Source organism: Aquila chrysaetos, chromosome 1 (assembly GCF_900496995.4).
Source record: "Aquila chrysaetos chrysaetos chromosome 1, bAquChr1.4, whole genome shotgun sequence".
NCBI classification, from domain to species: Eukaryota; Metazoa; Chordata; class Aves; order Accipitriformes; family Accipitridae; genus Aquila; species Aquila chrysaetos.
Window position 1 is genome coordinate 56030683 of NC_044004.1, and position 24122 is coordinate 56054804.

Sequence of the window (24122 nt, forward strand, 5' to 3'; positions counted from 1 at the left end):
ATAAGCTACAGTCTTTATATTTTCTCATGTGTTCAACATTTATACTTTCTCATGTCTCAGCATTTCAAAAATGAGTTTTGGTTGAATGGAGATTTCATGTCCTACTGAGCTGTGTATGTTGCATGTACACAGTTAGAAAGCCACATTACTCTTATTTTCCTCATAGCATTTTGTTATAGAAAATAACTTTAAATCAGAGAAAAGTCACTTGAAAATTGCCATTATAATGAATATGTCTGATAAAATGAAAGTTATTTATTACAGTTATTTCCTGCAATTGATTAAGAGATCTTAATCACCTAGAAATCATTTCCCTGGCTCATGTGAGTGCCTGAAATCTTCCTGACCTTCCTTTAAAATGCCCACTGCTATCTTTTAATTTTCCTTTCTGGAAATGACTGAAGAAACTAAGAAGTTTTATTCACTGAAGAATAAACAAAATCCATCCTATCAACAGACATTCTTGAAGGAGGACCTCATAATTCAGTGCTTCCTTTATAAGCTAAGCTGGCTGTTTAGAGAAATTCGCTCCTTTTCTCAGGAAGTAACTAAAAATGGCAAGCAAAATTAGACATTACACACCAATGGATACTTTTCTTTGCCAGGGATTATCATTAGGTAAGCAATTAGTGATATTCCAGAACAACTAGGCACTTCTTTCAAGAGTAATGCTTGCCTTTATATAATCTCAGATAACGTGACTCCAAGCTTGTCCTCTGCTCACGTCATTAAGCAGTTACATGTCCCTCACGCATGACCTGAAAATTAGGTATCTTCCAAATATTTCCTCTTTTCCTGAAATATGTACTTTTCTGAATATGAGTCAGGACACAGACTAGATCTGATATATTTTCAGAAGGAAACTGATATATATTTTAGGGTAATTTTATGGTAATTGTAAGAAACACAGCTCTGGAAAAAAAAGGCCTAAAATCTAAAAGTTGTTCCAGTATATAATAAGCCCTGTATCTAAGCACAAGGCATGTCTGCAAGGCTTTTTGCTTTTGTAAGAGAGGTGCACGAGGGGAAACTGCTATTACTCACTGTTTGCAGTGCCTGGGCGTCCCAGGCATGCTCCAGTGTTTGGTGCTGCTGAGAGGAAGAGGAATGATTTTAGCCCTCAGGGTCATAAGCCCATTTCTGCACAGATCAATTATTTGCAACAGTTTGACGCCTTCTTTCATAATGAGACCAAACACATTTATCGAGCACCTTCCAGACGTTATTGATCTGAAGGCGGCGGTAGGACTTGCCCACAAAAGGTGCGTGCTGGCAGCCCAGGCTGCAGTGCAAACCGCTTTGTTCTCAGCCCATCCCCACGCTGCAGCAATTACGGGTTGAAGAAAGGACTAGGAAAAGTAATTTCTAAAAGTCAAACCATCTGTTACCTTCCTGCTAACGTTACTAACAAGGAGGTTGATTCTAGCAGCTCTGTCTCCTGGCTACTGGTGGAAGCCATTGATTTACTTTCAACATGTTACTGAAGAGCTATGGGTCAGCTACATTCACAGTGAGATTTTCTAAGATAACTAAAAGAGCTGGATTCCTCACTTCTGCTGAGCTTGTTGGGAAAACTTAGACTTACGTGTCACTAGCATGGACTGAAGCAGAACCGCTCCCTTCAAAAGGTTCAACAACCTCTTAACATTTCAATAGCATCTTCACATTTCTCCTGAACAAAACCTGATTTTTTAATTAAGATTTCACTGAATACATTGCTCATTTTGTCATTTAACCTCCTCCCTTGCCAGTTTTGTTACTCTGGTGTCCTTGTAAGTTGTTCTTAACTACTGTAACGAGAAAAAAAAAAAAAAAAAAAAAAGAAAGCCAAAATCCCTCAAAATCCCCACACTGTCAGAGGTGGGTACAATGTAATCACCACCACTGTTCATGAGGTAGCACAGGCCCATCCTTTGATGAAAAGAGAATAGAAGTAGTGCTTGAGAGGTGGTTCATCACCAGCTCAAGGACACCTAACAGGGTGTCTTCTGCCTGGTGTCCTCAGGACTTGGTCTACAAACCAAGCCGCCTACCACTGGAAACTGAGAAATGCAGAAGTCAGCACCTGGGCAGAACTGGGAGAAGGGAAAAATTCATTGCTTGCTTTGGTCTCCCTGTGCATTGCCAAAGAGGGGACAGTGGGACATTCCCCAGCACCCAAGGAAATCCACTCCTTTAATGTCCAGGAGAGAGAGTCTTCTGACTCTTTACACAGAGAGAGACACAACCCCCGCCCTGCTTAAAGGACAATTATGACTAAGCAGGAAAGAAACAGAGAAGAAAGCTTCGTTTAGTCACAAACTAACACACAGAATTACTTTAGATGTCCTTCTATCCCTATTACTATTACTTTTTTCAGGAATATTCTCACAGTTACATTTTACTAACAAACATCAATAGAAAGAAATAATTTCAAAGATGAATTACAACTTGATGTCTTTGCATTTAACTCCATACATGTTTCTGCAAGAATGTTACAGGCACTTGTCTACTTTTCAGCTCTCAGCAAGTCCCATTTCACCAATGCTGTTCAAATCCTGAATTTCTTGGGAAGAACTATTCCCGAACATAAACAAAAGTTTGATAAAACTGAGAGAAAAAAAGTAACTGTGTGTGGGAAATCACAATTTTTACTTACTCTGCAGAGCAATAGGTAGTGAGTTTTCCAATGCTGGCATCTTTCATTCAAAACTAAGTTCTAATTTTCAAACTAGACATGTAGTTACCTACCCCTTTTTAAAAGTGACACATTCATTCCCTAACTTACAAGAACAGAAATAAGCAAAATACACAGGCTTTGGTGAATAAAATTAAGTAATTTTAGGGTTTCCCAGTTGTGGGTGAAAGCAAGATCCAAATAAACCAAACATGAATTTACCTGAGAACAAGGGAAGCCCGCAGAAAAAAAGACCCAGTTATCTATGTAGTGCCACAAACTTCAAGCACATATTTTTACTGCAAAACCAGAGCAAGTTTACGTAGAGAAACCCATTCGAGGTAGTAATATTCACCTGTAGAAGTACGAGCACCCCCTGACTGTGTTGTGAGTAAAGTGTTCCTGAGTCTTCTCATTTCCAAAGTCCTCCAATGGGTCTGACCACAGGATGTCACACATAGGTCCATATGCAGGTGGTTCCTTGAATCGATCTAACTAAGAAAAATAGGAGACAAAGAAATACTAACTTCTTTCAACCATGTATCACAGAAACACTGAAGCAAAGTTACTATTTTTCATTCCATGGGTTGGCAAACGAAGACCCAAAGCAATCTATTTTTCAGTTTGGGGCTGCTCTCAGCTTTAAAGCAATGGATTTTGAATAATGGTAAAACACTCCTTGCTAACACTGACAAAGAGGAGAAGGAACAGATATAACTGAAAATTAAGAGTGGATTCCCATTCTATGTGAATTTTTGTGTGTATTTTTCTTTTCCTTTTCTACTGTTTTTTTTGCAAGCATTTCAGTGGACAAGAGAGAAGATGGTATTTCTGTATTTCATTATTTTTCAAACATCATGGCACTCGATTTATGTGAGCGAGGCACCTCAAGAAAAAAATACAAGTTATTTCAAAGCAAGTTCCCATTTTGATTTAAATACATTTTCACAAAAAATTGTATTTAAATACCAAGACAATGTCTCTGCATTACAGCATCCTGTCATGACATTCTTGCTGCTCTCATAACTTTAACCCTGATTAAGCAGCTAAAACCTCTTCTTTCTGCCTATGGGAATTAAAATATTCAAATTATATAGAATTATACTGCAAATAAGACAAAGTGCAGCAAAATAGAGAAATATTAAAAATCAGTATTCCTCTGCAAGAACTCTTTAATATAAAAACACTCCTTGTTAAGATGGGTGTATGAATCAGGCTTGCAGTCCAAAGCATTCTCCACTCTGACTAGAAAGATCAAGTAATGATTTAGTAGCGTACCTAACATACCATTTCCCCTCCCAAAAGTGTTTCAAAGAGAAAGAATTGGTTTTATGTGTTTTCAACACTCAGTTAAAAAGTTTTAATAAGAGACCTCTGCAATTTTACCTTTGTGTCCTTGTCATGAAATATTCATAGCATACCTACACTTCTAACTTATTTCAGCCCTCTACCAATTGATGTTTTTGTAAGTATAATTCATTTAAATTAAATAACAATTCATGAATATGCAAAACCAATTCCTGCTGATTGCCAAAGATTAATAAACCTGCTGAAGGGGGGGTGGGGGTGGAGAATTGAAGATGTAAATGACCCTAATCTAGAATCTGAAAACTAAACAGCTTTACTCTGCCATTACATTGTTGCAAAACCAGCTAGTTTTTAGGCAGAGAATATTTTTGCTTAATGAGATAGTGAACCTTTACCTCAGAAAAAAACCTACATTCAGTAATTTTTAAAACTGCAGTTAATATCTTAATCTAATTGCTTTTAAACCAAAACATGTAATTATTGGCTCAAGTTTTTTTGTTTTCTTTTTTTTTTTTAAACCATATTAAGCTCTTAGTAAGCTACAAATTAACCTCAGAATATAATTTATCTTTTAATAACTTTAAAGCTCAGAAGTATATATCCATGTTTGCAAGTATCAAACTGCAAGCAAGAAATAAGGAAATATTTTCTGCTGGAAACACTGAGAATGAATGGTTTAAATACCTCCTTTTAGAAATATCATCTGAGATCTCTTTTACAAAACACTTGAAAAAAAATAATCCTTGATAACATGCAACGACACTGGATTACATGAGGAAACTGTTTGACATTGTTCTCTGAAGTTTCATGAGATATATAAGAAACTTCTTGGAGTACAAGAGTACCACACAAGCATCAACTTACTAAGACTTGCTTGAGCATCAACTTACTAAGACTTGCTTGGACAATTTGCTAGGCACTCAAGGGCAGTACTATTAAAAATGTGGCCAGACCTATTGAGAATGAAGCTCTTGACTCTTCTTAAAATAATAATGTTGTTTTGACTATATTCATTGCAATCATACCATACTTTTTTATTATATGTTTTAAGAATTGTGAGTTTTTTCTAGAGCTATTTTTATCTCTTCTCCAAGAAAGCGCAGAATGCCTAAGGCAGCGCAAGGAATCATCAGATGGTGTGTTTACATTGTGCTAGTAAGTAATACTTAAAAGAAATTAATGCTCTGTATTCATTAGCTCCTAAATACTTATATACCGAATACCTTTTTTTTTTTTAACACAAAGATGATAAATCCTTTGTTTTACTGGATGGTGGTGATTTCCTCACCTCAGTAAAATATGACTAACTGCAGCAATTCCTTTTATGTTCTATTTAAAAAGACCTTTAAAAGGTGATAATGTCAACATGAACGTCAAAATGACACACAAGCATCTTACACAAATGAACGACAGTGAGAAAGGATTCAAGTTTTAGCTGCTGGCAATTAACTGTTCACTTATTAGACCTGAGCACTATTCAGACTTACTTTTCTGATGTCATCTAAAGTGTTGATCTCTGGAGACAAGCCACCGTGTACACACAGGAATTGTTGGTTCATCAGAGCAGCCAAGGGAAGGCAGTCAAAGGCATCCATGCAGGCATCATATACGCGTTCTGAATATTTGATTTTACCTTTTAAAGATTAAGATGGTATCAGAAAGTGCCATCGACATTTAAGAGGAAAAAAGAAATATCTCAATCTTGCTCTCACTGCTCTCTTTTGCATTGACGACTGTACCAAAGTTTGCCTCAAGCAAAAAATTCTTCAGGATTATTGTTAGTCACTGCTGGAAAAATTCTTCAGATTCTGAGGTGAAACTAATAAAAGTTCTGGTAAGTTTATTATATTTTTCTAAAAAACTGTAAATAAACAATTTAATAAATCATTATAGTCTGCCATGAAATCTATGCAACAAGCCTTAAAAAGTATGCTGAATGGTTATCATCTACTGCATTATCACTCAATATACTCTCTATGAAGTAATCAGAAGTTTAGCCTGGTCCCTTATAATGAATTATCTACAGAAATGTCATTATGAAATGAACGAGGTGGTACAACGAAGCTGAAATGTTAATTTACCAATACGCATATTAAACTCAGTAAACCATGAAGCCTTTGAGCCAATTAACATTTCCTGTGTCCCCAATGCTAAAAAGGGAACACAGACTTATGACAATAGCTTCAGCTTACAGTGCGACAGAAAAAAAAAGCTTCATTGTGTAGGTGAAGGTCTACATCTAATGAGCTTTTATGTGTCACTGTATCCTTTCTGGCAACACAGAAAGGAATTCTTATAAGAAGAGCATACCAAAAGTTTAAGCCTACTTACAGGGTAAATGTGAAAATGCTATAGTTAAAGGAGGAAAAAAACCCCACATAAAAATTCCTTGCATTTTTCTCCCGCTGCAGATGAGACCCGGTGAGATGCCACCTACTCCACCAGCGATCAGGGACCTGTCGCAGAGGTGCTGGCGTGCCAGCAGGTTTCGACTGCCGGGCTGCTGCGTGGGCAGCAAACCGACAACCGCTGCAAAAAGCAGAGGTCGCACGGGCTCCCGGAGAGCATCCAGGCCCAGATGGCCCCGCAGTAGCCCCGGGCTGCTTCCCAGGCCAGGTTGGCAAGCTGAAGTGCCTCAATACCTGCAGCACCAAGTGAGGACACCCCCGTGTTTGTACGGGTGGTCAGTCACTACCCGCTGCGGGGGGTCTAGCCCCTTCCTTTCTCTACCACTGAGACACCCTCTCCAGCCCCTGCAAGACGACTGCCCTCTCAGGGAACAGCGATTACAATTTAAAAGGAATGATAGTTAACATGAAAAGTACATTTAAAATTACTGATGGTAAACCAGTATCAAATACTCACAAAATAACAAATTAAGTTGTTGAAAAAGGAGTTAAGAGGAGAAAGGTTAAGGCGGACTTACATTCTTGCTTAAATGTGAAATACTCTGTTAAATGTCTACATTCATGATTCCCACGAAGTAAAAACAGTGTTTTGGGGTAAAGGATTTTCAAGGCCCACAAGTACAGCACACACTGTGAATCAGAAACAAGAAAGAAAAACATAATTCATAATTAATGACGTAATTCAACCACTTATGTTCCCCTCCACCAAAAAAACTAGCAGAAGAAGAAGTATTCTGTGTGAAACATTTATTTTCAACAGGTGAACTTCACTCTTCAGACATTACATGCAAACATTTCTCTGCGCTTCAACCTGGACTGGCTGAAACTAGTACCAGTGTATTCTGATAAAGTTTTACACTTCTGCTAAGTGGTATCTCCCTGTTCGGCCGTGCATTGCCTTCCGTGGCCCCCGCTATCAGAAGTGATTGCTGTGCATCTCTACAATGAAGTGTGCACTCTCCACCTGGCAGGTTAGGCAGAAACCTGCCATGGAAACAATTTCACCGGAAGATCTGCATTTCCCGGCTTAAGGAAAAGTTGCCCTAGAACAATTTAACCCACGCTTCAGGAAATACCTCAGCTTCCAGTATTACACAGTTTTTACATGAATGCTTGTTCTTTTTTCACTTAACATTGTTCTGTACAAACAACCGAGAAAAAAAATCCACAAAGCTCTTGGATTAAATGAAGTTAGTACAAAGCTTCTATAAAGCCTTTTATCTTTCCAGAAGATTTCTATTTGAGATGACATTTCTTCTAGACATGTTTTTAAAGGTAAAAAACAGGAGACTCGGAGAAGCTAATCTCTGCTCAGACCTCTTGAAACCATCGGTTAAAATAATTGTTTTGAAAACAAAACTGACACAGCAAGGATGCCAAAGCATGAGACTCTTGGCAAATGAGTAAACTTGCAAACTTCATGGGAGACTTCTCCTTTGTGCAGGGTGACCCTGCTCAGGTACCTGGCTGACAAACTCACAGCTCCAAGGAAGCCGATGGAAATAAGACCCATTCATCCCATGAGACGAGCTCACTGTCTGCAAGAACGCTGTACAGACCACCACAGGCTCTCAAAAACCATGAGCTAGAAAACTGCCTGCACAGTTTCTTCTCCAACCCATCCTTTCTTAAATATCCATGAACTGCAGAACTGTTGCACAAGAAATGAAAGGTTTTATTATTTACCTTAATAATCAATAGATTGGAAATTTGGAACATACTCCTAACCAGTTTCTGCTTAGAGCAAAATCAGCACTTTTGTCAATGTAATGACAGTATGTAATGCCAGTATGATTCCCTTCTACAATTCAGAACATCTTGATAAACAGAATAATTACGTTAATCATGTCTCAACATTTTGATTTCTCCTCCCTCATTTGCTACACAGTCCTCATCTTAGAAAAAAAAAACAAAAACAAAAACAAAACGAAAAACAAAAAAGGATGCAAAATTTTTATGTTTATGCTAAACCTCACTCTATCCATAGATAATTACATAGCAGCAGGGGTTTTATACTACTACTCTTTGTCTTGAATTTATTAACATGTAAACATCTGGATGCTCTGCCTGCACTCCTTAATTTCTGTTCTTCTACACAGAGGGTCTAGAGCCAGGTAGAAAGAGCAGAAGGTACAGGCAGCATCCTCCAGGACTTGCAAAATTAATTCTCCTTGGAAACACATGGAAGGCCTCCCAGCTCTCACCACCTCTTCCACTTCCCAGGAGCTATTGCCACTGCAGGAAGCGAGAAGAGGCGTCAGAACGCTGGGTACATCATGCTGATGTAATCCATCATGAAGTTATGGTATTAGGTCACAGGAACTATCTGCTGTGGCCCAAAACAACCACAAATGGTATGCCCAGGGAAGGTTTGCTGGAGTTTGCACAGAGAGAGAAGCTTTGGGTTTGAGGTTTTCACTTCAATGGGGAAGGAAGCCTCCACTTCTCCACATCACCGGCGCAATTCTCAGTCTCTTTGATGATGACTTCTTCATTCCTCCAAAAATTCCCGGAACCTTCCACTTCTTTGAACTTACTGGCTAATGCAAAAATTTGATGAAAATGTTGTGAGACAAGAAGTTTAAAGTGACACCTCCATCCATGCAAGAAAAGTTCCAGCTTTTAAAGTTGTATCTAAGTTACCTTAGAGCATCTAATCCTGCCAAAGCACCTTATAATTTAGAAAATCACAATGATTAGTGCTTAGATGAAGTGTTTTATTAAAAAAAAAAAAAAAGAAAAGAAAAAGAGGAGTGGTTTACATTTCCCTTATAACTAAGTTTTTCATTTTCATAAAGCCTTGGCAAGATTGAAATGAGCACTAAGTACTTAAAATATCATCCAGATTTGGGAAGCAGGGAAAATGGGGAAAGCTGGAAGTTTTATCTTTTTGGCATTTGGAACTTACTTATGGGTAGAACTCTTTAGAACTGCTTATTATAGATTTATTTTTTCTTTTTTCTATGCTTACTTTGAAGCACTCATGAGAACCAGACCAAGAAGATGCAGAGAATCAATGCAGTCCAGTAAGTTCTGTGTTTCCCTGCCACTATTCAAGTACTGGAAGCCCACCATTCACATTTTGTGTTGTTTTCAGTGGTTCCATATTAAAGGCTTATTTTGTTCAGATAATTTCTTTAATTTTCTCCCTTTTCTGTTCAACAGTGCAGTGATGCAATATCATAATAGTAAACAAGAACTAATTAGCAGATTTTTTTTCCCCATGCAAGTTAGACAGCAAATATAAGGGTGACAATTTTTCATAGCTTTTCAACTTACACAGTTATTTACATATAAAAAACTTATGTCCAAACAACATATCATGAGCAAACATTCTGGTTTTATTTTGTTTTTTAACTCCGCTTTGCATATTGTAATTCTTACTGAAGTCAAAATATTTATAATAATTTGCCCTTGCTGAAAATCTGAGCTTACAATCTTCAATTATTTGGTAATACTGCTTCCCAATAGCAAATTTTAAATTCTCTTTTTTTCCCCTCCAAATTTTTCATCAAGAACATACTATACATCAGCTCTGCTGCAACTCTATGTAAAATGTGCAGCAGTGACCTTGCGATCTGGACATCTCTAAGGTATTTTTGGCCTGTCTCATTTCATACTATCAAAAAAAAAAAGGGGGGGGGGGGCGCGCTACATCTCTTAAATGCCAGCCCTCAGACTGCACCCCTGCTCACTTGCTTAGTGTCATTCAGCTGTTGAAATAGAAGATATGTTAAATTTATAACAAAGAGGTAATCTGCCCAGCTCCCAGCTCCTGTAGTCAAGCTGTTTTCCTGCTGAGGCTCTGGCAGCCTCAGCATCAGGAAAGAAAAGGTCTGTGCAATTAAGTGCTGTGTAAGCCAAAGGCACATATTTTCAAAATGGACTTGGGATTTAACTCTATTGTTACATGCTGAATTTGAGTCTTTGCACAATTCGACATCTCAGCACCTCCTGAAAAGGAAAACCAAAAGCCCCAGACCTCTTGCAGGCATCCCAAGTTCTGTGCTCAAAACAAGGAACCTTGAAAAACTGTTACAGCTGCCACCAGATTGCAACCACAGCAACACCTGTAACACAGCACCCGCACTTCTGGGTGCTCTTGCACTGATCACGCCAGGAAGAAAGAGATGCAGCTCACTCTTAGCTGTCTGGCTTTGTATGGGTAACAAAAGATGAACTCACCCTCCCTCCAAATGACTGATGGCATTGGGCACTCCCCCAGCAGATGAAATTAAGTGTGAATAAAAGCAAGGTAATTCATACTCAAAAGGATCATTTGAGCCATGCGTTGCTAAGGTCTCTACTGATGCTCTGTGAACTGTGGAACAGTATATTGGCATAGCTCCTTCACTCTGTAAATAACACACACCTTACCTAAATATAAAAATTGCATTAATTTAACTGCATTGAAATAATTATATCATCATAGTACCTAGTACAGGTACAGCTCTCTAAAACGGAATAACTATCCCAATTGAAACCATGTACCTTTTTACACACATAACTTCATTCACACTACTGGTATCACTATTTATTAGGGCTTTATTTCAGAGGCAAAGAAAGATACATTTCATCTGTAACCAAAATACTCACAAGAAATGCAAGTTATTGCCATTTCTGAACTACCATCCCTTGAGCACAGGGAAAGAAAACTCTGAACACTACTGAAAATAAAGAAAAAATTGTATTGTCTTCACCACAACCAGGATTCCATTCTTTTTTTCCCAACTTTCAGGGCATAAAAGATGATCTTTTCTCTTAAGGCTCTGCTGCAGAACAGGGACAACAAGGTAGCGTTACTTGCATCAACCAGATCGTCAGTGACAACTTACAGTCTTTGCCACAACATTTTTGTGAATATGCTCTTATTTTACCTGGGTTTTGTGTTTCTAAAACCAGTGCTCATGTACATACAGGTTGCACATTTAAAAACTAAAAAGGTTACTGCTGTGGAAATAGACTTCTCGTGGAGTAACAGTGAATCCATTCCTCGTGGTCAGGGTCTCAGCTGTTTCTAAAATGTTTAAGAATCTCATTCTGATTATTCAGCTTCTGGGTTTTGTTTTTTAATCTGCTGAATATTCCCAACCAGCTTTGGGATCTTGTTTTGACACCTGCACAGTACTTTAGCACCTCTAGACTTCAATTATTGCAAGACTCTCTTCTAGCTAGTCTCCCAGATGATAATATTAAAAGTGATCACCTGCAAAATGTTGCTACTTGCCATATACTCTTTTCTAGTGTTTAGACCACATTACTCCCATTTCAGCCCTTGGAAGGACCTCAAAATGTCTCTAAAAGGAAGGACCTCTTTGTCAACCACAAAGTGACTAGAAAATTCTTTTTCTTAAATGTTCCTCTAATTCTTACAGCTAATACTTTCTAAAGAGGTATCCAAGTGCTGGTTTCTAGCTCTCCTCTTCGGACCTCGTTTCTTGGCCCCAGCTTTTTTCTCTGGAGATGGGTCCCTCAGAGAGATGGAAGCAGTGCAGGGGAAATGGTGCGAGTGACCTCCAGGGCACCATCCCATGTTCTCTCCCTGCAGCCAAAAGGGGTTCTTGGCATGTTGGGGACTCACTCTGGGAAGAGCTGGGACAGGACCAGGCAAGCTGCAAGGACGGCCCTGACACAAACAGATGTTCCAGTCTGGAAATCTAATATATACAAAAATAATCTGAATTTGCTGAACTACTGAATATTCACAGCTCTGAGGAGCACTGCCCAGCAAAAATGAGATCTTACAAGAAGCAAGTTTTTGCTCAGAGAACCATATTTGCTACTGTTACATGGAAGAAAAGGGCAAGGAAATTTAGGATAATTAAGGTATGAGGATTTTTTTTGCTCTGAGAGAAGTGAAAAAAACAATTGACTTCACCGGTAAACTATTCCTGACGAGCCAAAACTATTTTAAATCAAGCTGTTTATTGGGAAACATTAACACACTAGACCAATGGAGGAAACTGAAAGGTATTTATTCTTCCAATAAAGTCCTAGAAAGTGCACGGAGACTTGAGAGATAACAAACACATGGCTTCACCAGTATTCACTTCACCCACAGTTTACTAACACAGATTTATTTATGTGTAATTCTTTTCTTGGGAGAGACCAGTTAATAATTTCAAACAGTTCACTGAGTTCAGAAGCATCTCAAGTGCGAGATGCTTTTTTAATTGATGCAAGGTCCGATGGTCAAATTCCAGACTCACTCTAAACACCTCACTTTGTTTTTGCTAGAAATACCACAAAACCAGTTTCTCCCTCTGGAATTCCAGTCTTTGCATTCAGGAAATGAAGATGTACAAATGTTTTGAACCTTAAAACACAACTCAAGTTTTGTTCATTTTGAACGTTGGTTTAATTCTCCATATCTAAACTATCTGTTCTGTCAAAAATGATCAGTATGTACCTTATGATATTCAACTGACATTTAAGCTTGTATGTTTTTATGTGGGATTGAGCAGGAGAACAATTCCAACAGTTCATTTACATAATATTATTAATTCATTATAGTCAGTATTTACACTGATTGTAATTTTTCCAAGACTGTGATGAGAAGCAGTCTATATGTATACTCCCCCCTACACCACATGGCATTTATGTCTGCCTTTCAAAAGAGAGTTTTCAGTCTCAGGTAGAGATTAGTCATTCTTCCTTACAGCCCATTCCTGCAGAAGCACTTATGCTGTAACTATTCTTTGGATTTAAAAATAGCCCTCTGTTTTTACCATTTGGGTTTCTTTTCTCCATGACCATAAAACTTGTTTGAAAGCAAGAACTGAGGGGTTTCTACTCTGGAGTCAAAGCCCTGGAACAGTGCACAAGCACAACAGGGAAACGTTATCAGTTATGGAGCCGAGGAAACAAGTGCACTGTATCAGATATTGCAACTTGCAGAAATTTGTTATTCTAAGTGAAGAAATGCTCACAGGCTCTGCCAAAAGATCAAATGGAAAAGAGAGTGCAGCTACAGGATAAAGATTTGATCTGTGCCGAAAAACCTCGTCTCGTCCTATCTACAATTTTGACATTTTTTTTTTTACCCGTTGTAATTCCTTTATTAGTCTCTTATCCTGTGACACCTTGCTTAGAACTAATTTTAAAGACATGCATCTGCCCCACCACCCTTCAAACAGTGGAGCTAACTCTGGTAAAAACGGAGCACACACGTGAAGGATTGAGCCCCAAGATCAAAAGCTCCAAGGGGCAAGGACTGTCATTTCTGCTGAGTGCTTTATACGAATGCTTTTCTCTTTCCTCTGCATTATCAAATGCCTTCCACCTACCTTATGCAATTTCTTCCTCTGTTCTTAATGATAATAGCTTACATTATATAGTACCTTTCATCCAGAAGAATCCCAAATGCTTTGCAGCCCACAGACAAGGATTATCTCGCCCACTACCAGAACTCATCTAAGTCTAGGCTCAATGGTGTCACTTTTACGCTAGATATCACAGCAATCGAATGGATTTTTTTTTAAAGCTTATATTACTCGTGATTAGTACCTTGGACCAGCTAGTTAATTCTTTTGGAAAGACCCCAGAACTGCAATAGTCTCATGTCTACATAGTAGAAAGAGGAGCCAAAAGATCGATGGAGTAAAGATCACAGCGTGACTGATGTGGTAAAAATACACACTGAGATCAGGCTAGGACTGTTGACCACCACAACTTCTCCAGCACAAAGTACAGGCAAGAGCTGGTGCCTGCTAGACGTGCTCAGGGCCCCTTCTCCACCAAAAGCATCCGCCTCTTAACATGCCAAGTTGCATTCTTCCCCATTTTCCTTTCCTTGTCACTACTTATTGTGCTGAGGTCATGCTTGAATGCATAGCTCTTCATCCAAATACACTTATGAAACAGAAACCTGCCTTTCCTTTCAAAGGCATTCTTTAATCAAGGTGACAGGTGGGGAGAATCAGTTATGTGACCAAAAAAGTAGTAATTTGAGAACCTTACACACAGAAAGGAATAATATAAGTGACAGCTCAGATATTTCCTTGGCGCTAGCAGAAAGCAGTGCTGTTTCCAGTGAAAAAGTAGTGTTCCAGAATGGAAAAACTAAATTCAGAATATAATTTGCTAAATACGTATGTGCAGGTTGCTAAATGAGTAATTTTAAGGGGCTTATTCCCCACCCATAAGCTATTTTGCTTTGTGTTATATGGCTTGCTATTGTCTTTAATCAGTAATAGCCCTGGAGAAGATTTTGGCAAACTGTCAGACAAGCATTTGAAAGCTGAAGCAAATCCACTTGTTCTATTTCTTATATTAAAAACACATATAGAAATGAAGACAAAACTCTCCTCTTCCACATACAACTTGGCTTGGTCAAAGTCTACAGGAGATACAAACTAGGTTATCACAACTGAAAAATGGTAATTCCAGACTGAGCTGCACAACAGTTTAAGCCTGTGAAGCCACCCCCCACACTCCCAACCTTTCCCAAGCGATCCAGCATGGTAATCCACACAGTGATGATTTAGGTCACAGCTCACCGTGGATCAGAGAAGGGAGGAAGCAGGGACACGTGGCTCAAAAAAATAATGATCAAAGTGCTGACTTCAGTATGACACTAAATCCTAACTATATTGATTTTTGGAAGGTGGGCAAAAGAACCTTGCAATTCTTAAGTTCTTAGAGCATTTGCACTTGGAACAGCATATTTCTATTTGTAAAATGTGCCACCTCCCAAAGATTCCGTTAACATTTTAAATTAAGTTTTGAAGTCAACTAATAAAGCAAAAGTAGTTTTACAGAATTTTATTTTAAAGAAACTTCTCTTCATACTATAAATATAAAACTGGCAAGATGATCGATTTTACAAAAACATTATAAATAACTCAGCTGTTTGGGATTACATATTTTTATATCAACATGGCTACAGTGTACTAGAGTACTGGTATGAAGAATGAAACGGCAGTATATACATTCTCACATGCTGCCATCTTATCTAGTCACAGGCACACAAGGTATTCTCCCTTGACTCAGAGGGTGTTAAAGTCTAAACGTTTCAGAGAAGGGAGTCAAGCTGTTGCTCAAAAGCTGCTGCAAGGGTTTCTGACTGACCATTCAGTGACTAGATCAACTATGACCTGGATGAACAAATCCAGATTAGGTTTTATTTGATAATTGGGCACCTCATCTGTCAGTTTGCATAACCAAGCAGCAACAGAGAACAGAAGGAAAAAGCCAGTTTGTTTTATGAGCACTGGAACAAAGGATTTGTGCTTGGTATTTGACTCGCTTCTAGTCAAAGGTGGGCAGGTTGGACAGGACACCGTTTCCTTCACAAGCCAGCTAAAGAAGCTGTCATTTGTCCTCCACATTCTATAACTTGATACTGGAGTCTGCACCAGGTCTCAGCACCTTCAACACAGCACATGTGCATCACTTCTCTGTGGATTCAAGTGCTGCATCAAAAGCCAGGAATCACACATTCCTGCATGCCATATCTAAACAGAACTCAGTCATTCTCTCCAGCACAGCATGTTATATGCTGGCTTTTTGTCCCATTTACTCCCTATCTAGTCTTTGCATTTTCAAAAATTTTGCATCCAAGAGACTCAGATCAGACAAACCTAAAAGTCAAACTAAACTATGAGTTGTTCCTTTAGTTTTTCTGCTATGTCTCTTGTCTAATAGCTCATTTCTATTCATCCTATTTAGCTTGCGAAAGCTACAGAGCAGACTGCCTTCTGTGCTATATTTGGATGGCCACTAGTTAGCACCAAAGTCCATTCTCCATCAGCTTTCCAGCACAGATATGGTGGGATTTTCCTGGATACCAAGCAACCGTTATGAAAACACCAACAGTGACATTAATGTGGACTTCTTTTGCTCACAAGTGGTATCTTCAAAGAGCTTCAGTATTCCCAAACTGGTTAAATTACAAACCAGTAATACACACAATTGGCTGCAAGCAGTTTTGCAGCCAAAAATAGAAATAAGAAACTTACTTCAATGCTGAAGTACCCTCTGTCCACGTAGTCCCCCAGGAAGAGATACCGCGTGTTGGCAGGAGAACCTCCCACTTCAAACAGTTTCATCAAGTCAAAGAACTGACCATGAATGTCTCCACAAACTGAAAGAGAAAAAGAGCAATATTCAGATTCACCATGCGAAGATCATCTTAGGCACATGCATTCTGAAGTCACTGTTATGACAATTTTGTGCATCATCCTCTAGTTAAATGACTAGTGAGAGCTGGCAGCTGCTCAGCAGAAGCTGGGTTTTTATGATGTGCATCCCTATATGTATGTGCAAAAGGCTACCAATTAATTAAAGGAGAGCCATGAGGCAAGTTTGACCTATAATTATTTTCATAGGTATCTGTCCATTCCTCCTACTGCCCAGCACAGCACATAATACTGGCAATAGTAGTAAGAGAAACCAAAGTCATCCTGAAAAAGAGAACATGTTCAGGCAAGGTCACCCTTTCTTTCGACATCACTGTTCTATTTCTCCTAATCTTAAACCCAGACAAACACCAGCAGGCTTTCCGTAACATGCAAAGCATGCCTGTCCTGTATATGCCACTGGTTAAACTGACAAATTTCTGACTTCTGTATAGAAAAATGGCCTGCTTGCTTTCCCAAAGCATGTCTTACACGAGAGGACACTGATTTTTCATGCTTTAACCTCTACCACTCTATTTAACCTCATATAATTACGATTCGTTTCACTTCATTGCAATGAAGTCAATCTAACAAGTGGCTTCTGAAAAGAGCAGCTCCCAATAAACACGACAGAGAGAGCACAAGTGATGTGCAGCCGGGGCTAAGTAGGGATGCCTCTTTTTGTGCCCTAGAGTTACGAGATCGGCTCGGCTATCTTGTGAAATTGCAAACTCTGTGGTGGGTGATTTTAAGCATCTGCAGGAAGGCAGGCAACGCTTTTGGAGGCTCCTGTGGAAGCTTAACTAACAGTGCTGTGCCAAAACCTGCTTCCTTTCGCCTTGCTTTGTTTGCTCTACCTAAGGGAGGGGGAGAACCCCACAGTTTGGGGCCAAGCCCAGACCTGTACTGGCAATGATCCTTAAAGAAAATGTTAACGGCCTTGACTGTTACTGAGGTCAGTTTAGACTGGTTCTCCCTTCAATGACCAAAAAAAAAAAAAAAAAAATCTGATTTGCAAACTGGAAGGATGATTATGGAGAAACTGAATAAACTAAGGGCCCAAGATAGACCTTATCTTGCAACAGCAGCACAGCTTCTTATTTACTGCTAACACTAAATTCAGAAGACTTCAGATGCTCTCTCTGATGTCATGGTTCAAGCTTTTGTATTCAAGCAGTGCTCTCATTTGAGCTTTTATCTAGAAGTTGATACAGAGGTCTTGTTCTATCAGAGATAAACAAACCTCACATTTATCGCATGCCATGGAGAAGCTAAAGTCACGTCTCCACATAGATATAAAAGGACTACATAGAACAGCTGTAATGCCAAATCCAACAAATTCGCAGTGCAAACGGTGTTCATATGTTATTGTCTTTCATCTCAGTCCAGTGTCACATTGTATTTTTTACTTGCATCACTTTTCTCTGAACGTATACACTAACAATAGGATCAATATAATATCGTCATTCTATCAAAAAACTAAAAAAAACCCCAACCCCCAAATCCCCACCCAAATCAAAACCAACCAAACAACCCCCGCTCGGGCAAAGAAGAAAAACACTGATGTCCCAGTCACTGCTTTCTTTAATATTTATGTGAAATTGGTGACACAATTCATGAGCGCTGGCTAGCTGAGCATCCTTCTGTGACAGTAACAGGGCATTTGCCCCATAAAATAGCATATAGTACTCTTATCACCACTGTGTTACACTGTATAATCTCTTTTTCCTAGTTGATTCCCCCTCCCCAAGAGTTTTAGATGACAACATTCATGTTGAAAGACACCAACAGTTATAATTCCTATCTAAGAATAATATATCATTAATTATGCAAAATAAATATTATTTAAATCCTCAAGTGGTATAACACCACCCCTCTTTCTGTAAAAAAAAAAAAAGTACCCCAAATGAAATTTTTTGATAGCATTTTTATTTGAACACGTTGATCTACCAAACCAATATACACTGCTTGACTGTACTCCTCTGCATGGACACTGTGGGAAGATTAAGAACACGTGTCGCATATTGATGGCCAAGCAATCTGCTCTCCTAACTTCCAGCAGAAAAGCTTTTAGTTATATAACTGTACAGTTCTACCAATTATCACCCACCCCCATTTGCTCCAACTGCAAAAACTGAAGTTGAACAAGGCTGAAAGATTTTTAAATGGATTTAACTTTTGCTCTTTCACTAAAGCACAAAGACACAAGATTTTTTTTAATTTCCTTTTTTTTTGTTTGTTTGTTATGCAGACATGTGTGAACAGGAAAATACATTGAGGCCATTACAGAGAAACCAAGAAGGTTAGAGAGCTTTCTCCAAGTAGGTGTATGCCCATGAATTTGTCACAAGTCCAAAAAGCAGAGAGCAAACCAATGAAGAGGACAGAAATAAGAAGTGCAGAGCCCTACAATCCCATGACTTGCAAAATTCTGAACTGGACTTGAGAATCGATACTCAATGGATATTCCAGGCACTCTGCACACAGGAGCCTACTCTTTTCATACTGGACAACAGATGCAGAAATATATCCAGGAAGAGAAAAAAAAAAAAAAAAAAAAAAAAAGAAGAAAGCTAAAAAGCCCTCAGACCCAACCTTCCCAAGCAATTAAAGTGGTTCCAAAAAAGAAGCTTAAAATCAGCAGGTAAAAGCAGTGGGAGGAAGAGAAGACACTCAAAATTAAGAGTTAACATTGAGATTTAATTTATTATGGTCAGATCCCAGAATTCCTACTGAAAAACCACAATGTTGCATATGGTTAATCCAATTAGTATTTTCCTGGAATAGCATGGAATAGCTTAAGGATCTTATACTTTCCAGGTTTGTGTGTATAAACCTGAAATGTCCTTACAACAAAAAGCCTGTGTGCTCACATTCTGATGGATAGCCTTGTTTACAAATAACTTAAAGGACAATTTTGTATGTATACAGTACTATACTACATTTGTAGTTTGAAAGCAACTGCTTCTAAACCTATAGTTCTGCCACCTTTCTTTTCCAACCATTATGAATTTCTAAACCGGAAGATTTCCCAGGCAGCTGGATCAATGCTTTATCTTTCATTAGGTGGCAGCAGAAGAGATCCAGCATTATATTTCCATTCATAGAAGCAGAAACATCCATAAGCAAATAACTCTGCCATACCCTTCATGTCTTGTCTTGCAGCTTCCCTTCACTAACAAAGAGCCTTGCAGCACTGTCCCACCAAAAGCCCACAGGAGAGGTTCCACGTCCATTCCACGCTGCCTCTACAAAACTCTTTTTTAAATTCACTACCTTCCCCCTTCATGTTTACAGAAAAAAATTTTGAGAGCACACTAATTACTATACATTCATGTTTACTCTTGTACAAGCATCACCATTGGATCTGTCATTCCTTTTAATTTTGCCAAAAATGTCCTTTTTATACTTGAGCAGGCCCTCTTTTGGTACTGGAGCACTTGCTATTGACCAATGCATTCAATGACATATGAACATTTTTCCATCAAACAACAACAAAATAAAACCCAGCACAGTGAAGCAGGAAATTCAATTCTTAATAAAGATCTTCAGGATCAGCGCACTTATGGATTTAAAGTATGAACACAGGAAACATAAAACACAGCTTGTATACGTGTGGGATTAACATTAAAAGCAGCTGTGTTCACACAAAACAAATTTATCAAAAGAAGGAAAGGTGGGTGGTATGTCTTCTATTAGAAATTCACATATTTTCCTATATTACTGGTTTCCCAAAAGTGCCATCAAGTCATGGCCTTTTTAGACTCATCAATTTATGATAACTAAATAATCTGACAGCATATTTTTTTTGCCTAAAAAGACTGCTTAATTTATCCAGTGCTTTTCAACTTCCTTTATATCCTTAAATTTCTATGTAAAGAATTTTTTTAAGCTGTTTTAAACTCATCTCTTACTAAATTCATTGCTGCAGCCAGAAGGTTTAAGAAACACTGGTTGTTTGTGGACTCCTTAGAAATTTATCTCTGTTGAGGAAGTTTTCAGGGAAGACATGGGTCCCTCCAAAAGATTCACAGGACTGCCCATGCAATTACTGAGAAATCATGTTTCTGAGCAGCCTTTCCTACTTGTTATGATGGTGTGCTGGTTTAAGCTGGGACAGAGTTAATTTTCTTCATAGTAGCTAGTATGGGGCTCTGCTTTGGATTTGTGCTGGAAACAGTGTTGATAACACAGGGATGTTTTCGTTACTGCTGAGCAGTGAGCAGGGCTTACACAGAGCCAAGGCCTTTTCTGCTTCTCTCCCCACCCCACCAGCGAGGAGGCTGGGGGGGGCACACGAAGTTGGGAGGGGACACAGCTGGGACAGCTGACCCCAACTGACCAAAGGGATATCCCAGACCATATGACATTGTGCTCAGCAGATAAAGCTGGGGGAAGAAGAAGGAAGGGGGGGACGTTCGGAGTGATGGCGTTTGTCTTCCCAAGTAACCATTCCGCGTGATGGAGCCCTGCTTTCCTGGAGATGGCTGAACACCTGCCTGCCGATGGGAAGTGGTGGATGAATTCCTTGCTTTGCTTTGCTTGCATGCGCGGCTTTTGCTTTACCTATTAAACTGTCTTTATCTCGGCCCACGAGTTTTCTCACTTCTACTCTTCTAATTTTCTTCCCCATACCACTAGGGGGGAGTGAGCGAGCGGCTGTGTGGGTCTTAGCTAGCTGCTGGCTGGGGTTAAACTATCACAGATGGGTACTTTGATCCACTACACCATCTTACTCTATAGTACCAGAACTTTCCCAATGTGACTGTCTATAAAATACCATTTTATTATAAAAATAGAAATTGGACATGGGGGAGAGAAGGCCGAAATTTTTTTCATTTTTTTATTTTTAGAAATTGTCATCCTAATACAAAATCAGTTATGTTTCTGATGGCTTCACTACAAGGTTATCCGTCTGATTTATGCCAAAGGAACAAGCAATATTGAAACAGGAACCATTAAGTTCCAAGTTGTACTAGCAGTGAAGGAAACACAAAGCTCAGCAGTGGTATTGCCAGCTTATTTACAGAAGACAAAGCAGTAGAGCAATGACTTAGATTGCAATGATTATTGGCACAAACAAAAAGTCTGACAATGCTCTTCAGATACCTTCCTTCAGATAACTATATGCTCTTCACTACATACAAGCTCAGTCCAGAGATTATTCTGTGTGGTTTCCCACTCCAGATGGATATTAAGAACAAAATTTATATTCACAATAAATTAAACACTGTCAATTCAAAATTCTTCTATCTGCAACAGTTTGGCTATGCTGCACTTATTTTCTCATTTACCATGTATATAGTTAAACGGCATAATATTACAGTCTGATAGTAAAATAACCATTAACGTTTCAAGTGAATTTACATTCCATGTATTACAAGATTATATTCCCATCTTCAGATGTCATCAGGGATTAGGAGCAGATATGCAACACTCCAGCATCAGCTTCAGAAGCAACATCTGCAAACTCACACATGTATGACAATTAACAAGAATGAAGCAAAGACACCTTTTAAAGAAGAAACTAACACTGTGTAGGTAATATTATCCATCACTTGACAACTTGTTCTTTACATTCACTGAGCTAGGGACGTCTTTGCTCTGAGCTCCAAGAGATCGTGCTTCAGCAAAGCAGCATGCAATATTGCAAAACTTAAGGGAGAAAAACACCCTATTGAGTTACACTGCAGAATGCAGACTGCAAATAGCAAAGGGCTTTGCTTTGTACAATGTTTGGGAAGTGTTTAGCTGCTTACCATTCCACTAGTTATCCCATGCTTCCAAGAGCTTACTGTTTTCCAGGGACACCTGATACTTACAAAGCTTTATTGACAAAGGGACGAGCGCACCATGTAAACCTGCACATGTCTGAGCTGACTTGTGGATGCTCATTTGTCCAGGTCTACAGGATAAGATAGTAAAGAGGCTGCATATCCCAATGAGAAGTATGTCCCAACCATTTCTCCAGGGAAGTAGTTTGAAGCAATGAAAAGTTACCAAAGGCTGAATGAAGAAGCCAAGTGAGGAAGGAGTACTTACAAGCAACAGTGGACACACAAAGGCAAAGCAGAAACTATACAAACTTCTGTAGCTGAGGAGTAAAAGACTGAGCTTCCTTAGCCAGCCGATAAATATGAGGGAAAACACCTGCAAGAGCTATATGCATGAAATTCTCAGGTGCTTTAAGAAAAATTACTGCATTGCTCCTGAAGGGCTCAACTATTAACCAGATGGCTCTCATTTTCCCCAAGATTTAAGAACCAAGTCCCATATAAGAGTTACATGTCTTTGATTACACAATCTTTGAGCTTGAATGAGCTTTGTTTCCAAGTGTACGTGTTTCTGAGGAACATTATATATTGCCACAGCAATATGAAAAGTTAAAATGCCACAGGTGTCTTCCATGTTTGGTGGGGGTTTTTTTTGTTTGTTTGTTTTTTAGTCACTAAAGATTGAGCAATTTTCTTCCTTACTTTTTGGAGAACAAGGAGGAAGGAGAAGTACCAAATAAAAGAAGAAACTCCAAAATTTTTTATTTGTAGCTGCTCACTAAAGCACTACTTGAGACACGAACTCAGTGGTTAAGTTACATACATTGTTTGAGAGTCATACAGTTCTGTTTCTGTTTACAAGATGTTTAAAAAACTTGCAGACTTCATTACTTACTCAGAATCATTTAGACAGCTCACTAGGTAACTTATCATCCTAAGAAAACACTTACTAGACTCAAAATAATGGGCTTTCATATGAATGTTTGTTATATTAAGTGTATTGAACAACACAACTCTTATTTCCAAAAGAGGCATGATCTCATTCATATTCATATCTGGTTATCTAACATGATTATAATAGGCTTTCTTCTATCTTTTCCTTTCAATCACTGCATGCAAATTGATGAGTTTATACTACCAGAGTGAACTGGCATTAACAAAAAACTGCAATTACATATTTTCATAAAGAGGCCTGCTTCACCAAAGATAAAGCCAGAAACCATTAGCCATACAGGTACAGCAAAGGAAACTGCAAATGGACCATCAATGCCACATTTGACAATGTTGTTTGGTTGCCACTTTCCTGCTTTGTACTGAGGGGAAAAAAAAAAAAAAAAAAAAAAGCAGCATCTCGGGAAAAGTTGTTTTCCATGTAACACAGGAGGACACTATAATGTGTTCTGCTCTGCCAACACTTGAAACGCTAGTGTCTGTAAAGATCAACCCACGCTCATTCCTTGTAATAGGAGTTAGTTTTCTCCCACCATACCCTGAAGGCTAGAACAAATTAATGACACTTGATTTGAAGAGGTAGAGTGAAAACGAGTGCGGAATGGAAAACGTCACATCAGAAAAGACCTTCAGGACATCAGTCATTAATATTCTCTGGTGAAGGAGGAAGCAAAAAAACCCGTAAACCATGTGGCAGCAAACCCTTCAAGACGTTAAGGCTACAAAAATATCTTCAGCACAAAGTTTTTAAAAATAGCTCCACAAAATTACTTTTTTGTATCACAAAATTATTTGCAGTGTCTCAAAACAAAATAAAACCCATGTACATAAGCCTGGCCAGCAGAGGAGCACCTTTGTATATATAAGTGAGAGCAGAAACAACAGAGTCTCAGGAAACAGCCTCTAC

General features: G+C 38.7%; 1 protein-coding gene across 7 annotated transcripts in view; it reads right to left on the reverse strand.

Moving 5' to 3' along the window:
• Positions 1–24122, reverse strand: part of PPP3CA (protein phosphatase 3 catalytic subunit alpha) — a 203683-nt gene that overhangs the window by 41400 nt on the left and 138161 nt on the right. For all 7 annotated transcript variants that reach the window (XM_030014151.1, XM_030014134.1, XM_030014115.1 and 4 more), the window contains 4 exons: positions 16332–16456; positions 6891–7002; positions 5452–5597; positions 3012–3151 (listed from right to left, as the gene is read on the reverse strand). In XM_030014151.1, the coding sequence (XP_029870011.1) occupies positions 3012–3151; positions 5452–5597; positions 6891–7002; positions 16332–16456 (523 nt within the window). The remainder of the gene's footprint in view (positions 1–3011; positions 3152–5451; positions 5598–6890; positions 7003–16331; positions 16457–24122) is intronic.